Raw genomic sequence first — 18353 nt, 5'->3', positions numbered from 1 at the left:
GTTTGTTTGGGTTTTTTTTTTTCCCCATGATTTAACCCAAGCTGACAGTTTTTTACCTGTATTTGCTACAGTTCAAGTAGCTTTGACCACTGCAGCAGCTAGTTTAAAATTTTAATGGATAAACTTTGATATGTTTAAATCTGGACTTGAGAAGGTATGTTTTAAATTTTAATGGATAAGTGGGATTTTGCAAAATGCTTGAATTTTGCAGCAGTAAATTGGACATCAGTTACCTATAAGTAACAATGTAAGTCTCCTACAGAAGAATTTGCTAGTTTAAACAATTTAGAAATGGTTGTGGGGTGTTTCCTTGCAGTAATACTGGTCTGTGTCATTTATTGTATTTTGAAGATGCAATATAGACTATGAGTTGTGTTTGAGTGTACTGGATGTGGTTTGGGGGCATTACATTATCACAGACAGATTCAGACCCTGTCTCTTCTGTGAAGAGGAGAGTCTGTGTTTTTGCTTCTGAGGACTCCGTAAAAAATAACGTGGGAGAAATTCAAACTAGGGCAGAAATAGAAATAAGAAGGAGTAAAGTTGAGTGAGAGTGAGCAGGTTTGCAGCTTTAAACACCCGTGCTAAGACTTTTTGAAATGTTGTAAATAAAAAGTGAGTGCAATTAGCTTAGCAGATGTGTGGATTGAGGAGAGCCAGGACAAATGCCTCATCCATGACAAATGCCTGCCACAGTGTGTCATAGATAGCAGGAGGATTGTAGTAATAACCACTATCCAGTCTATTGATAAATTTTGCTGATGAAAGGTGGTGACCCAGCATAAATTTTGTTGGCTACTTTGTAGCTTTGGGATCCCTTATTTCAGATTTACAGGATTACTTTTATCATATCAGTCATGATGACCTCCTGGCCCTATCAGTGAGCCATACCAGGGATGGTTTAATAAGGAATTTCGCCCCAAATCCTGGAAAGTGCAGGTTTTAGAATCAATTGAATGAACTATGTCAGTCATCTTTTCAGAAAAATAAGTGTATTGTCATTCAGCTTGTCATTACTGTTGCTTGTTTTGTAAGATACGTTTTAAGACAGGGCTGCTGGTTTCCTTGAAGTGTACATAAAATATGTGTAGCATTCAGGTTTGGTCCTTTTATATGCTTCTGTCCCCTCCTCTAGCTGATGTTCCCTTGTTTGGATTTCCTGTGTTAGGTGGAGTTGTACCTGAGGAATACTCTGTAAATTCAGTTTTTAGCATCTTGCACCATGAAAGTTGTCATTTACTTGCAAAAAAAGGAAAACAAGCCCATAATTTTTGTAAAAAATGGGAGGAAAAAAGCTTCATAGGAGACCAGGAGAAGTTGATAATGAATGGTTGATAATCTGAAAAATATTTGTGTTTAAATTGCTTCCTTTCCCCCTCCCCACCAAGTTTAATGCATTATTAAAAATAGCTGTTTATATTTATGTTGAATATAAATATTTTTTTCCTGTTCACAGAGATAATGGACTAAAATAACTAAATGTTCTCTTTAATTTTGGAGTGCAGTTACTGATATTTCATATCTCATGTCTGCAGAAAGGATGGAATCTATTAAATATTTTGATTTTATACATTATTACTTTCAAATAATTTCCCCAACAATTTTTTAACTCTTTTGTTTCTGCAGCCATGAGATATGAAAATTTTCTTCCATATCTCATGGCTGCAGAAAGAGAAAGGATGGAACCTGTTAAATATTTTGATTTTATACATTATTACTTTCAAATAGTTTCCCCAACAATTTTTTAACTGTTTCCTTTTTCTGTTTGTTGGTGGGGTTTTTTGGTTGCTTTGTTCGTTTCTTTTGGTTTTTGTTTTGGTTGGTTTTATTTTCTCCTCTGCTTTAGTCAGGAGGTCAGGATTTATTGCTCTAAATGTCACTCTCTACAGTGATAACTCTTGCAAAATGCAGTCAGTACAGTACAGCTGGTGCCCTCCCTTCCAGCCACTGCTGGAGCTGTGCTTTGAGCAGGCTGCAAATGCAGTTCAGTCATTTCACAGGCGTGTGAGGCAGGCACTGGAGGGGCTGGTTTCAGCCAGAAACATACAGCTCCCATTCACTGAATGGAAAAATGGCTGGTAACAGTTTTTAGCAAATTAGCATGCTTCATTATGCTCATATTGTAGAATGATTTCAGTGTCTGCCTGGTTAGTTCATACACAAAAAAATTCCTGAGGCCAGGGTGTTTTCTGCTGACAGCGAACGGCGCTTCCGAAGTTGTGTCTGACTGATACCACAATTTCATCTCTCTCTGTTCTTATCTATTTCCCATTATGAGCCCTTATTATCTAGTTACTCAGCTGAATTATTATCACTGTGCTGCAGCCAAGGGCAACTTTCTCTCTTCTTATCCTTTAACAGAAAGAAAGTTTACGTGTGCCTATGTTTGTCTGGTTATTAATTCTCTCTGGCAATTCAAAGCCCATATGGAATAATCTGCATTCTTGCTGCTTCTGTGTTGAGGTCAGTGTGTGGGCTGGGAGCCTGCTAGCCAGGTTTCTGTGTGATACAAGTGTTGTAGCTTCATTAGTTTGTTCATTCATTAGTTCCCCATTAGTTCACATAAACTGAGGATTTAGCCCTGATTCTTGAATTTTTTTAGCAGTTGGTGAGAAGGCAGTCCTGGCATTCAAGTGCTAGTCTGTGAAAACATATTGGTAATCAGCTTTGTACCTGATGAAATCTTGGGCAGGATCGTCCATGGGCACACCTATGAAAGTGGATTAGTTGCTGTTCATGCCATGCTTCTGCATGCTTGGAAGGATAAAAGGAGGAAATATGAGGGGTTGAAGATTTTTTGGATTAAAGAAGAGGGCACAGATGCTTTGTGTTTTCTGTTCTTCCTGTACTCATTCTGCTGAAGGGAAGGTGCTGGCACCTCCTGGGTACTGAGTTGCATGAGCTTGATCACGTTTCCATGCTCTCACAACTCCTCTGCAGGTGCTCTCTGGTGCTGGCTCTCCCAGGTGCAGTCACCAAAATGGTACCATATTTCCTGATTGCTTGGTCCATGGCTCACTCTTGCAGAGGGGTTTTGTTCTCTGCTGTTTTTGCTCCATACTTTTGGTAAAGCATGCTAGCAATCCCCCTTCAGGTTTGGAGCAAGAGGACTGGTCGGATGCTTGCTCCAACCTTCTTCTCTTCCATCTGCCAATCCCAAGAGCTGTGAGCCCCCAAAGGAGCTTTTAGTCTTTGTAGCTGTCCTGTAGCTGCTTTAGATGGGACTTTCCTTGAAGATTATGCAAATGTTCCCTGTCTGCTAATTTAAATGTGTTCTCTCTTGTGAGCTTTGTCTATCCGGTGCTCTGTGTATTTGCAGTCTTAACATTTATTCCCAGTGTTAATCAGGAGAATGTTGAGTGGTGGGATTTCTGTCTCAGTGTCATGGTCGTTGATGAAATATAGTCTTGATTTGAACTCATGGCTTTGGAACTTTTTAACCCCAGGTGACCTGGGAAAGTCTCCAAGTTTGTTGTTTTTGGAGCACATGACAAGATTATGCAATCACACATTGGCAGGGGAGGGACTGGGGACTTAAATTTTTTTTTTTTTGCTTCAGTTTACTTAGTTTCAAATTTGGTTCTGCTTGGCAGTTTGCTTTTGGGGCTGAGCATTTGGGCTTTTTTTTTTTTTTTTTTTTAATTTTTATTAAGGGCCTGTGCTGCCTTGTACAACACACAGAAAAGGCATTTTATAAATATGCATAATAGTAGATGTTGAAAAAATACACTTGTAGTTAAAGTACTAAAGAATAGAACAGTTTTGTGCTAGAGGCTCTTAAGGTGACCTTGGGGAAGTAATTTGATCTCTCCTTGTGTTAATCTGTAAAATGAGGATAAGAACATTCTTCTTGTCTGCCTTGATTATTTGAATTTGAGGTCTTTGGAGCAGGGAGTTTCTTTTACCTTGCTTCACAGCTGTGACAAGGCAATCTCAGTGCTGGGATTTCACTACTCCTACTTGTACAAAAAACATAAAGAGTATCCAGTGCTATGTGATTATCTTGTAAACATCTTATTACTTTTAAAAGGCAATGCAATTGTGAAGGAATTATGTTTCTATTGGCACATTTATGGTATTGCTTTTCTCTACTTTCTCTTTCTAAATTTATTTCTAATATTAGGTTTCAAATTGCAGTTCTGGTGTGCAGCATTGATACTGAGAGGAAGAAAAATAACCAAGGAGGTGCCAGCTCAGGCACTGCATGTTTACTGGAGATTTTAATTTATTTTTTTTTAATAGCACTTACTTCACATGAGGGTACAAATACTCATATCCAAAGAGTTGGGCAAGCACAGTGTGCAGTCCTGCCATGCCTGACCACTTCCCATGTGTCCCAGTAGTGGAATTCCATACATTCCTTGCATCCCAGCTGGGTGTAGGAGCCAGCTCTCAGAAGAGACGATGGCAGATATTTTATACTGAGAAATGGGAGAGCTTTTGCTATTGATCTCACTGGAGGGGAGGGCTTAGGGGGTTTAGTCATTAAATTTGAGACCACAGAGTTCAGAGGTTCAGCTGGTGGTAGAGGCAGCTCTTCCTCCAGCTGTAACAGTGAGTGGGGTGAGCCAAAAAACCCCAGTTTGGAAAAGGAGAGGTTCAATCAATTTCATTTTCTCACAATTAACACAGTTCTAACTGCTGATTCTGGTTTTGAAGACAAAAGCAAGCAAACACATGCTCAGAGGAACACACCTCATGTTCCCTCTGGACACTCTGGTTTCCAGTCCATGTCACTCATTGTCCTCAGTGCCTCTGGTGAGGCTGGGCTGGGCAGGACCCTGGCACCAGGCCAGTGCTGCTCCTTTGACCCAGTGCTCCTTCTCCCTTGCTCAGTTATTTCCATGTGAGCTCCTCTGCTGGCTGCAGTCCTCTTGGAGTTGTTAGAGGCTCTTAGGTATTTCTCAGCATTTCTCCTGCCCCAGCATCATTTTTGTTTCTCTCTTCCCCAGCTTTGGTGTCTTCTCTGTCCTGGATTTGTCTCCTGTATCTCACAGAATCCCAGAGTGGGTCAGGTTGGGAGGGACCACACTGGCTCCTCTGGTCCATCCTCCCTGCTCAAGCAGAGTCATCCTCGAGCACAGGGCTCAGGATTGTGCCTGGATGGTTCTGGAATATTTCCAGTGAGGGACACTGGAATATCTCCAGGGAGGGACACTGGAATATCTCCAGGGAGGGACACTCCACAGCCCCTCTGGGCAATCTGTGCCAGCGCACAGTGAAGTGCCCTGGTCTCTCCCATGTCTCCTGCTGTTTGTCCTTTCAGTGTTTGCTGCCTGTTGCTGTGTCTGTGTTTTTGCAGAGGTTCTCTGTGCTCCCCTGGTTCTGTTTCAACGTGCAGTGGGTCAGTTTTGCCATTTGCTGAACTGGTTGGACCAACAGTGACGAGCACAAGCCCATCCTTGGCCACCTCCTACAGCACCATCACTCCCAAAGCCCTGCTGGTTATGGTCAATACAACTGAGTGGAATAAAAAATTACATGGTTGCTTTCCTTGGGTGAGGATTCAAAAGGCAACACTTCTATAGATAGAGTGTTAGCATAGTAAAATTGTTTAAAAATACATTAAGCTAGGGCAGAAAAATATTTTTCTAAAGGGAAGGTAGGAATCTTGGTAGGAAAGAATTTACAAGTTAGGATCATAATTTGGCCTGCTACTGTAGGAGAGTCAATTATTTTTGTAGAAAAATTAATGGATACCAGGGGAAAAGACCAAGTTCCACTAATCAAAATGTCTTGTGCCCTTTGGGTGGGAGAAGCCAGGGAACAGGAAAGGAATTTTTTTTTTTTTTTTTTGTTCTGGGGGCAATCCATAACTAATTTAAAAAGGATTATTTATAACAAAGTTGGTTTTCCACCTAGAGGACAGTCAGTATCCCCAAAAGAATAATTAATCCTTGCCTTGGTTGAGCCTGGATAACTTTCAGGCTCACTAGGGATCTGTCTAAGGAGAACTCTCAGGCATTGTCTTAAGCCTGTTCTGTTCAGCAGAGTGTCTTGTTGAGTCTAATTGAATCACTGGGAATTAAAGCTAAGTGCTTCACTATTGTCCCAAAGTTGGACCCAGTTTTTAGAGGCTGTGTGATGTTTTTGAAAAAAAAAGATCATGTATTTTATTAATGGTGGTCATTTTGTGTTGTAAGAGACAACTAGAGAAATAATTCTGGATTTTCTATGCACTGTTCATAAAGGGATATAAACCCAGAAATGATAGAAGCCTTGTGTCAATCAATTGTGTACATGATCTGTAATTAATCCCAGCTGTTCAGAAGTGAAATGGTGGTGCTCTTAGGCTATACAAGAGAATAACAGGTTTTATAAACACTCTCAAAAGGATGGGTAACTCCCTAATTCCCACTGCTGTTAGTACCACTTCAGCATCACACGTCACTATAATCTACAGGGCAGTATTGTGGCTCTGTTTCAGTTCAGAAGCAGTATCTTAAAATGATATAGAATTAAAGAAGTGATCCAAATAAAAATGAAGCCTTGCAGAACATTGAGTGTTATTTTTTATTACTGCTGGATGGAACAAGAGTCAATGAATTAGTTGTTTGTTCCAAGAAGCAGTTGCATTTGTATTTTCTTTTCTCCAAAGGCATCTCAAAACAGGATTTGATGGATTTGAGGGTCTCTGCTTGCTATCCAGCAGTGGAGGTGCTACCAGGCTGTGTTCAGGGTATTGGTCAGTGCTTTCCCTGTGATTGTCCATTTACCATCTAATGTTAACACCTGATGGTCTTTAGGAGCACAATTATTGTTGAAATAATGTACCTCAGAAACTGGCTTCTATGCTGCAATGTTTTTGAGGTCTGGGTGCAGATAAGCACAGGGCAGGGCTTCTGAAATGTCTGGTTTATCAGCTCTGCACATGGCAGACTGCCCAGGACATCAGGAGCCCTGGGAAGATTTGTGTTGCTCCTTTCTGTGGTGTCTAGTTTTAGTGTGAGGCTGTGTAGCTCAGAAATGCCAGAAGTGAGGGTGGTACTGAATGATGGGCATTTACAAGGTCCTTGAGTGAAGGACAGGGCACAGAGCTTCTGTGGTTTGAAGGGGTTGGCTGAGGACAGGTCTCTGCAAGGGTCTTGTGAAAAAACCCTTGGGGAGATTCCTGGTGGGAACTGAGAGGAGATTCTACCACAGATTCTGTTCTGAAAGCATCTGGGAGACCACAGGCCTATGCAGGTCAGTGTTCCTCCTCAGATAATCTCAGGGTGAACAGTGGGAGAACTGATTATTAAAATTAGCATTTCTATATTGACTTACTTCACAAGGAAATTAAATTCATTTGACTGCATGGAATACTCATGCAGCCTCTAAAAAGGATGCATAGGGGAGCTGTGATGAGTTTGTTGCCAGCATCCCCACGTGGGATGCTGTTTGGGTAGCTGAGAGGCCTGACAGACATTTGAATGCTATTATGGGAAACCACCACTCATCAGTAAGCCAGAATTTCCATGCTGTCTGGAAAAAGCAATTGTTTTTTCTGCTAACTTCAGCAACTTGCCTTCGTGTAGCCTTGAGGATCCTTCAGGATTTGCACTGAATAATTTGACACTTCTGTTTACTCATTGTTGTGAGTAAGGTTTTGATACTGGTCTTGATGATCCTTGTGGGTCCTTTCCACCTCAGACTACTCTGTGATATTTTTTAAAGACAGAGACATCGAGTGATGTGTGTGAGATGGCTGCTCAGAGTATGCTGAGGAGCTCTTGAATTTCTAATCACCTCTGTCCTATCTTAGAAAAAAAAATCACTATTTTGAAATAGTGAATGATCCTCTTGTGTAACTCAAAGTTTTTTTGGCCACTTACAAGGCTAATAAACAGCTACTACATGTCAGACACTTTGAGATGTTGGGTGTGAGAAGCAAATGTTTAGCCTGATCTTCCAGCCCTTCAGCAAGGAGTTTCAAAGGGTGAGTTGGTTCTCTTGAAATACTGACCCTCAGTAAGTTGGTTGTGGAACCAAGAGCAGAGAACTATTGTGGATGTGATGAGGATCAAGAGGGGCATTCCCAGAACATCAGATAAGAGGGTCTGGATTCACTGTCTCTTTATCACCCAATTTTTACGGTGATCTGTCTTGTGAAAAATTACTCTGTACTAATGTAGAAATATGGCAGAATAAATTCACTTTGTGCCTCTCCCCTTTGGCTTGCTAGCCACTAATCAGCAATCCATCTGTTAACAATCGTGTTGAGTAATGCAGGAATGCAGGTTTTGATTCAGAGACTGGCTTGGCTCAGTCAACATTTGTTTGAACATCATCTGTTTCTCAGCATGTCTTAGTTTGCTGCATACTTCATTGCAAGGTTAGTGCCTTTTCATTACTCAAAATACTTCTAAAACTCCCCATTGTTTTTTCTGTTTGAGCTTAAAACAACACCTACCACATTCACTTAAGAAGCTGTTCTTGACTCTTCTTTGAAAGGATTATAATTTTCCTTAAGCAAATATAAATGTAATCATTTTGTCAGGTCCTTTTGTTCCTGCTGAGTATAGATGATGCTCCAGAATGTGCTTTTATTCACCTGCCAAGTGATCAAAGGCAAACATGTGTGGACAGACATGGCAGAAGCTCCTCCTTGCTGCTGTTTTAGAGAATGGCAAACTCTTCTAAAGAGGCTCTGGTGCTTTTGTGGTGAGAAGAGCATCAGTGGAGCTGCTGAGTTTCACTGCACTGCAGAGCTGAGTTAGCACTGCTGTGTTCCCAGTTTCTAGCTGGCAAGCTGAGAAAGCTCTCAGGCTCCTGCAGGAGTGGGATATCCCAAGGTTCCTGTTCAGCCAAAAGGGCCACATTCATGCTTTGTCACTGAGGAACTCTGAAAATTGTACACTGCTGTCAGAACCTGTGGTGAAATCCCCATAGTGTCCAGATAAGGATATAACCCATACATAAACCCATCCTAATTTTCTTTATCTCTCAATCCCTATCAAAGGCTTGGAAAACTGAATCCACCAAACACATTTCTTTTAGTAGCAGAACCATCACAGTTACATTGTTTTATTTTGTCTGTGTTGGAGATGATGATCTTTTTTCAGATAGGATCGAGCAGGTGCTGGTGCTAAATATTTCACTTAATACTGAACCATTCATATGCATAAATCTTTATAGGGCTGAGGCCTTAGGGCCTGATCTTGTATGCTGTTCTCTGGGGAATTAATTGCAATTTCAAAGCTTGAGACAGAAGAAGAGGCATGGGAGGAGATAGGAAACAGCAGGGAAAATAGAGAGAAAATAAGCATGCTTGCACTTGTGTTCTGAAAATTTGAAATAATTGTGATTTCTTTCCATGCTGTATTTTTTAAGGTCATTATTTCATCACCTTTTTACACATTTGGGTGTGTGGCACAAAGCTTTTTATTTTTATTTGTAAATAACATAGGAGTTGTCTCTCATAGATTTCAAGTTACAGTTGTTAATATTTTGGGTTATTGCCTGGCACTTATATCTCTAAATCTTTGCATTTCATTCTTTTAGCTGCATTAGCTCTATCCATAGGTTATATATACCTAAAAATATGAAAGTATTTAAATACTGCTTTCCTTACCCAAAAATAATGTATGCTTCATCTCCTACTTTAAAAATTTTCTTTCTGGCATGGAAGCCTTTTACATCCTATTTTCATGCAAGAAGTTTGATATCTCTGCTTATAAAATTTTCTCAATTTCTTTTTTTTTAGGAGGTACCTTAACTTATCACTCTAATTTATCTAGTTAAATTTGTAAATGTCTTTATAGGTTATTTTTCCTTTTAAAAAATCCCTTTTTGAAGGAAGCAATGCACCTGGTTTGTAGACTGGAAATGTGCCATGTCTTCTGCTTAGCATTTTGAGAAAATCTTTTAGTTGCTGCAGAAGCTGCCAAGAGATGTGGAGGATGGGGTGGAGGGAATGGATTCCAGTCTGTTCATCAGTGTCTTGTAGTCAGCCCCACATGTGCCCATGAGATGCTATTTTGAGGATAGATAGCCCTGGTGTACTTAGTTTATTGTAGCTGAAGAAAAGAGGCTGAGAAGCTTTGGTTGTGATCAGAATTGAATTGGACACAGAGGAGAAGTATCAGTTTTTCTGAGGTCTTTGTTAAACAAGTGGAGAGTCAGAGCAGAGGCAGAGGGCTGGGGATTGGCAGTGCTTCTTTCTGGGTCTCAACCAGAGCAGGCTTGGGCTGTGCTGTCCCTCTTTGCATGACTTCCTCTCCTCCTCCTTCTTCCCTGCAACTCCCATCCCTCCAACTCCCCAAAAATGGAGTGTGAGGTAAAGTGGGGTGTTTGGAGCCCCCTGTGCTGTCACTGGGTGCACTGGTCAGCCCCCTGTGCTCCCATGTGGGTGTGAGTGCCACACCTCACCACCATCAGGGCACTGACTTCTGCCAGAGGAACTGCTGCCCTGCCATGGTCCCTTTTGCCTCTGCTGTTTTCAGCAGCACGTGAATTGTAAGGGGAAAATGATAATACTTTTTTGGAAAATGTGAGGAAATATTTCAAAATGATAATACCTTTATGGAAAATGTGAGGAAACATTTCAAAATGATAATACTTTTTTGGAAAATGTGAGGAAACATTTCAAAATTGTGGCAAAAAGCTACCAAGTTTAGGATTTTTTTTTTTCTGCCTTGTTTTAAAAATAGGTACTCTGGGTATCTATAGACACAAATAGTTTTAAGACAAATTGGCAAACTGTAGGAGTGATACAGATAAATTTACAGGAAGAAAGAGCTTAATAATGCTTCTTCAGATCTGATTGGAATGGCACTAGTATGAGCTAGCTACAGCCTAGGATTTTCCCTTAGGCTTTCTCCTACATGTGTGGGCAAGCAGCTCCCTAGTATCTCTTCATGGGAGTGCCTCCTTCCAGGATTTCCTGGAATTCCTGAAGATCCCTGTCAGATACCTGTGGCTAATGACTGCAGTAATATCTTTATCAGTCCCTGGCAGCTGGGAGGTTTGATTTCCCTCTCAGTCACTGCTTGGTCACCTTACCTGATAGGATTCTTACAGATTTGAGATTCAAGAACTGAGTCTGCAGATAAGCAAAATGACATTGCATTTTTCACCCCTTCTTTTAAATAGGTATTTCAGTACCTCCTCAGTCTCCACTGTGCTGGGTTTTCACAAAAGAGGAATTCCTTGGAGACTGGATGGGCTGTAGACAGACAGGCTTTACAAACCAGGGGTTACAGGCACTTATCTCTGAAAGAAACACAAAAGATGGCAGAAAATTACTTCTCTCTTTACAATAGAGCATGGAGGAGAAGTGATAAGGCAGATTCCATTCTTGAACTTGATTCTCTGGTGTCCCCAGCATCTTTCAACTCAGAAAATATTTTTTCCCAGCTTCTCATCCTGTGCACAGTGCCCACCTGCCTCCCTCTGTCCTGCCCCAAGCAAGAGGCTGCCCAGCTGCATCAACACTGGAGCTGCTTGGCAGCATCAAACAGTGAGGGAATTCTGCTTTTAAACCTTAAAGTTTTGAGCTGCAAATCCTGTAAATTAGTTTAAGAAATCACAGCCTGGAGGCACACAGTTTGTGGTGGTTGGGAGTGGGGCTGCAGTCCAGCCCCATCCCCGGCGGGCACAGCTGTGAGCAGCAGGTGAGCAGCACTGACAGCAACGAGCCCTGGAGTGCCCAGGGGCACTGAGCAACCACCAAAGGGAGCAGAGGGCACACAGGGCACTGCATCAACAGGAGGGGGTAAAAGGTTGGGCTGAAGAACAACAAGGGCAGATGCTTGCAGCCTGCTGAAGTGACACGATGTTACTCTGTATGGGTTGAAGTTTTCTGAAATTATGGTGACACTCTGTGTATTGTGGCCATCTCAGCTGTGGCTGTGCTGTGACAATGGTCTCCAAGGCCATGTCAGGTAATGCAGAGATGGAGGGCAGAGACAGAGTTGTCTGTAGAAAGCTTTGGTTGCATTTACTGCCGTGGCAATCTCAGGAACAGTCCTTTACTTTTATTGCTGAAAGCAGAAAGGAGTGAGGAAATTTTAAAGCAGGCTAGCAAAGAACTTGGAGTAGTTTCACACCATTACATCTGTGCTTTATTTTTTTTGTCCTTAATAGTTCAGTGTCCAGCCAAGAAAACACAGTAGCTGAAAATCAGCATTTCAGAGAACATGCTGCCTGTGTCAGCCACTCCTGAGATGTAAATGAAAAACCTGTGACATTCTGAGAATCCCCTTGTCCATGCTGCAGTGAGCACAGCCTGTTCTCTGTGCTGTGCAGCAGAGCCCAGAGGTTGTGGAGCTGCAAGTCACAGAGATTCTGTGTCCTGGCATAAAGCTTGAAGTCACACATTCTACAACATGGGTAGAGTTGACTGAGCACAGCTTCAGGTTTATTTGTGGAGGTATCCATGCAAATGGAAAAAGGATAAAAAATCACTTTTAAAAGAGCAATAGCTCTGTCCTCATCTTTAAATTCAGAGGAAGATTTTTTTTTTTTAAACTTGCAGTTTAGAGTAGAGCTGAACTAAAAATAATTTGGTGTGGCTCCGCCTTGCAGCATTCCTATAACAAGGTGTTTCCCAGAAGCTTTTCTGACTTCCAATTAAAAGCCAAGGTTTTTCCTGGCTTGCAGCAGATCCATGGAGTCTTGCCAGCAAGAATCTGCAGCTAAGAATGCCTTAGCTTGTGCCTTTGATTTCCTAAGAGTTCTGTGTTCAGGGAGAGAATCATCAATAAAGAAGGCTGCAGTATTTATTTTCATTGTTTTCTTTATTTCTTTATTCAACTGCTTACTCTTCAGCTAGTTGCTGTAATTTCCATTTCAGAAAGGTTTGTTACGAATACTGAGGTCTAATTTCTGGCTGATGCAACACAAAAATAATTGTTTGTAAACCCTCAGACAATGATCTGCTGTAAAGAAAACACCCCAACAGAACAGTTTTCAACTTTGCACAGTGAATAAGTCTTTAATTTTGCTCAGAAAATGCCTTTGGTTTCTCATATGAACATTGGGTTGTGGTCTTTTCTGTCTCTTTTTGGTTTTAATTATTTCTTTGCAGGTCTGGGATTATTTTGAGATGTTTAGATAAAATGCAGTAATGAGTACTCTCGAGCTGTTGGAGCTACTTTGAATTTACATCCAAAATAGTGCAGTTGCAAAATGTAATGAAATCAACATTGCTTGGTTCACAAGGAAACATAAGGAATGACAAAAATAATGGTGATCTGTCTGCAGAGTGATGTTAGCACAAAGCAACACTCCAGTGACAAAGACTCTTCTCCTCACAGCTGAAGGTGCTATTGATTCTTTTCTGTTCTTTTTATTTTGCCCTGACTTAAATTATGTAATCCAGGCTTCCCAGTTGTCCCAGTCAGTGTATGTGTTACTCTGGGTAAATTGGATATTTAATGGGACATTGATTTGTCTTATTTGAAGCCTAAATGAGTCTAAGAAAGCATTAATTATGCATTGATTATTCATTTAAGCTGGTCTTGAGTAGAAGTCTCAACCTAGCTTGTCTTGAAAATTTCTTCTTTGTGTCTCTGACCAGAGATTTTATTCATTAATTAGAGAAAAAAAGTCTCCAGGCAGTGCCCAGCAGTCTTACACAAAGGCACCCATGCACCTTGTGCAGGTTGGGCTGAGCTGGATGTGACAGGCTTTGTGTGGAGACAGGTTCCAGTTCACATCCTTAAACTGGGGCTGGCAAATAACCTGTGTTGGTGCTCCACACCCGTGCTGTGGGTGGGCACTCCGTGCTGGGAAGACAATTGTGAGCCCTGGTGCTGAGGCAAGAAGGTGACTGGCTGTCTTAGGTGCTTCTGTGACTCCTTCCATCCCTGGGAACCTTGCCATGGGATTTATTCTCACAGCAGGCTGAGGTTAACAGTGCTGTTGCACCTGGTTTACAGTCCCTGACAATGAAGATGCAGAGAAACTAAAACATTCAGATGATTTTAAGCTGGTAGGTCCCAGGCTCAGTGACTCAGCTGAACTTAATGTCTGGCTTTATTCCTTTGGGTTTAGGGGGTATCATCATAGAGCCCAGATATCTCTTGTGGAGCAGGAGTTGGAATCTGGGTTATCCAGATTCTAAATTCATGTCCTGTCACTGATTATACTGTCTGGAGTCTCTTGTAATTGTCTCAGACATGATCTAGAGTTGCCTTCTTACATCATGTGCAGCCTGTGATGCCTGAGAAGATATTCTGCAGTTGTGGTGGGGAGGGTTGGTGCAGGCAGAGCCTGAAATATGGACTCTTTTAAGGTGTGAAATTCCTTCAAGGAGATGACCCCAGCTCCTGACTCTGACCTTGTCAGACCCAGAGCAGCCTAAAACTGACATGTCCAGTGAGCTGACTGGACTTCAGTCAGAAACATACCAATAAACTGCTTGTAAAGGTTTTTCTCTTTCTTTTCTCTTTAATCCCCTGTTTTGTCCTCACTGGTAACTATGAAAGGTCACCTCTGCCACTGAAAAGCCTTCTGTGTGTTGCATGCATCCAAGGGAAAAAGCTTACAAGCAGTTCCTTGCAGGAGGGTGAAAGTCAATCATTCAATTTTGACCTACAATGCTAAATGGAGGCCAGTAAGACAAGCACCATAATTAGCTTCACTTAAGAGATCAGTCTGGAAATAGCAACTAACAGTATTTGTATTCATTTAAATGGCTTGAAAGGCAGAACTGGAAAGAAGCTGCATCATTGGACCAGCCTTGAAAACAGTTATTTACTCTCCTGTAAAGAGCAGAGGCTTGTGTTTCAGATCGATACCAGAAGATCTGGAACCTGGTGTGCAGAATGTCAGAGTGTCCTACACATGTGAGGTGGAACAAGCAGAATGTTGCAGGCACAGATTTAACATTGCACAATCTTAGGGAGCATTTTCCCAGATTCTTTATCCATTTCCTCTTGTGAGCAACTTGAAAAGTCTACACTGTTAACTTCAGCTTTCATCAGGCCCATCTCAGGTTGTCTGGGTCTGAGAGGGAATTTTGCTCATAATAATTTAATTAGTTAACAGTCTTCTCTATGTTTGTTTTTTATTCTTTATTTCTTTCCTTCTTTCCTATATATTTCCTTGGTTGCCAGTGAATAGTTCAGTTTGTAAGAATAATAACTTCCACTCCAGAACAGTGTTGCATTGCAGACTATTAGATGAGGTTCACTCAAGGTAAGGCATTCAGTGAGCTTTTACTTCACTGGAGCTGCTAATTGAAATACTGGTTGGCATTACCAGCTGAATTCTGTTCTCCAGGATGGGCTGAATAACTGCTCAGGGGAAATAGTTTAAGTGAGGCTACCAGAAAAAGAGATATTAAAACTTTGAGCTTGAGTAGAAGAATTCAACCATTTTCTTTGAAGTTTGGGGTTGGAGATGTGAGTGGTGATAGGAAGAAGAGCATAACAGTTACCATATTAGTTTGGCTGGGCTTACAACAGAAATTGCTTAGAATATTTTTTATTCTCTATTCTTGATTCTATTACTCCCCAAATAACATATTCAGCTTTTTTATTATTATTAATCTTGTATTTATGTAATGCAAAATGCTAGCAGCATTTCTTCAGTAGGCATTTATAAAGGAGAGTAATGTAAGAGGAGTTCATGGAGTGATGAAGCTTTCCCCCTACAAATCCACTGAAGTAGGGGAGGAATCTGGTGCAGTAAAATGAGCAAGGTATCTTTTATATTGCTGCATAAGCAATAACCTGAAAAACAGCATAGTCCTGGCTGGGGTGATGCCAGGAAGTGATCAGGAAAGGAAACGATCTCGAGAAAATTCTGAAGATGTTTTCCAGTGACAGTGAGAGTGATGTATCAGCACTCAGTCCTTTGCAGGCCAGGAAAAGTAGGACAGGAGTGGTATAAAGACAGAGGCGTGGGTAGAGGTGTGTTTTCTCTGAAATGTTCTGATGAGCACCACTAGTTTGAGAACAATCTTACAAGGAGAAAGGCTTCCTACTGCTAGAATGGGATGTGGGAGGGAGAATTGAGGAGCATAGGTTTGTTTGGGAACATTCTGGATAATACTTTCCACTTCAAACAGTTCAGTTGAGATTAAATCTTGCTCCAGCTTACACCCAAGCACTTCTGTTAGGGCCCCAAGCTGCCACATCAGAAGAGAAAGTTAAACATGTTTTACAGAAGCCAAATGTGGACCAATTAAACTTTTATTACAACAATGAAATCCACAAACTTTTCCTGTTCCTATCCAAGCTCTGCTCTGGGTGGTTAGGTGATTACCACTGCCTGGAATTGTGTCTCCCTGACAATATTGCAAATAGGTGGGTAGTTTCTGCCTATTCATAGTATCTCTAATTTTCATGCAGAGAGTTGTTTCTGCTAGAATTGATGGTAGTAGACACAAGTAATATTGGCTTCTTTTCTCTTCAGGAGTGCTTTCCCTGCATTAGGTACCTGCTGTAGCAAAAAGGAGATGTTTGTAGTTTATTTTTAGTGTAGCCATTTGCATACAGACTATCTGGTTCATCTGGTTTCCCAGAACTTGATTTGAAATTGCTTTCTTCCATCCTTTTTGCTTGGGTTATACACTTCCTTGGATTAAATTAGTTTGTACTTTCCTTGTGTGCTCATCCAATGGTTTGCACACACTCATGTTCTTGGAAAGAAAATGGCAGGCATTCTGAAACACTTTGTGGCACTGACAATGTGGAGGGAGTTTTTCCTCATCTTTCTGTAGCAGCCTCAATGGAAAGAAGCAGTAGTTGATGTGAATGTCTTGAACTACTGGATTATGAAAAGACTATATTTAAATAAAATGGTGGTAACTTTTTAGATGAGCATAAAACATGGCCAGGTACATGGTGTAAAGTGTCTGAGAACACAGAGAGTTTTGTTCAGGAGAAAATACTCTTTCTGTTTGGGTTGAAATACTTTTTGTTTGTTTTCTTTACAGTGGCCCATCCTCAGGAGCCCCACCACCCCTCTGAGAAGCCAGTCATCCACTGCCACAAATGTGGGGAGCCTTGTAAAGGTGAAGTGCTCCGAGTTCAGGCCAGACACTTCCACATCAAATGCTTCACCTGCAAAGGTAAAACCTGGATATTCATCTGTTAGAAATGACTCCATTTCTGTAAATGTGCCTTGGACCACTGATGGGAGGTTGTGCTTCCTGCCATCAACCCATTAAAAATATTCTCTTTGCTCAGTACCTGAAGGATTCGAAGGTGGGAAGGGTAAAGAAAGGTGGTGATACTTAGGAAAATTCTGTCTTATGGTCTAAGTGCTTTTTCAAGGATCTGGAATTTTTTTTTTAAACTCCTGATAGCAACAACTGTTTTTCATTAGGGATAGTTAGGAAAATTAAGGTCCTTTGTACTCGATGGACTGCTGAAAGTACCTGCTTTCAAAAAACCCACCAGAAAGGTTCTAGAGAGGTGTTCTAAGGCTTTGTGCCATGGAGCTGCCTTGGGAGTGGGAACAGTGCTGCCCATTCCACAGAGAGAGGACCTGAGGGGCTCTTGGCAACTCCAGCTCGTGCCACTGAGCCCTCTGTGACCACAACAAAGACTCACTGTGTTTTTCTACAAAACAGAGGTTTAATGAAGCGTTAAATAATTGTAAAACTATGCTTTGTGAGTTCCTTGCCTTTGAAGATGGCAGGAGGCAACCCTGGCTCCTTCGCAGTGTTTCTGTTTAATGAACAACAATGCAGAGTTGGCTGAATTCAGTAACCACAAAATGCAGGATGAAAGGTGAGAATAAGGAGAAATACCCAGGTCCATGTGCTACCTCTGTCTGCCACAGTCAGTCCCAGCTCAGCACAGGATAGATACAGCACAGAGAGGGATTCAGGCTCCAGGTGAACAGGGCAGAGCTGGTGGCAAACATGGAGAAAGATGCTGAAATAAATCAGAGTAACTGGGCAACTAAAGCACAGCAGCAGAATCATTACCACAGAGTTTTTGACTTCTATTAAACCCAAGTTATCTTTTCTGAAAGTCCATGTCTAGCACGTGTACTGCAGATTCAGACTGTGAATAGTGTCTCCAGCCCAGTTCCTGAGTTTCAGTTATATTTTTCGTGTTCCAAATGTGGGTGGAATCATTGTGTGGTAGCTCTGCTCCTCCGCTTCCTGAATATATGGAATATAGCAGAAAATAGAACTAGTTGTTTTCCTATGTTACTAAAGGTTTTTTTAAAAGGTCACTTGAGTTATTTCAATGCTGAAAAATCAGTATCTAGAATCTAAGAAATTGTTTAACTGTGGTTTTTAGTTAAATACAGCTTGATAATTTAAAAAATGCTTACCTTTCACCTAGATGTTAACATATTTCATCTGTGCCAATCTGGAGTGGCATCAGCCCATCCTAGAGGGCTCCGTGGAGCTCTGTCTGCCCTATTTCTGGAATGCCTGGGGAAATGCATATCTCTCTCTCTCT

At 41.3% G+C, this 18353-nt stretch overlaps 1 protein-coding gene across 8 annotated transcripts in view; it reads left to right on the top strand.

The window, feature by feature from the left end:
• Window positions 1–18353, top strand: part of ABLIM1 (actin binding LIM protein 1) — a 192467-nt gene that overhangs the window by 74201 nt on the left and 99913 nt on the right. For all 8 annotated transcript variants that reach the window (XM_059852012.1, XM_059852008.1, XM_059852011.1 and 5 more), the window contains one exon: window positions 16868–17002. In XM_059852012.1, the coding sequence (XP_059707995.1) occupies window positions 16868–17002 (135 nt within the window). Of the gene's footprint in view, window positions 1–16867; window positions 17003–18353 lie in introns of those variants that run through there.

Source organism: Haemorhous mexicanus, chromosome 7, assembly GCF_027477595.1.
Source record: "Haemorhous mexicanus isolate bHaeMex1 chromosome 7, bHaeMex1.pri, whole genome shotgun sequence".
Taxonomy (NCBI): domain Eukaryota; kingdom Metazoa; phylum Chordata; class Aves; order Passeriformes; family Fringillidae; genus Haemorhous; species Haemorhous mexicanus.
This window is presented reverse-complemented; position numbering and strand designations above follow the sequence as displayed.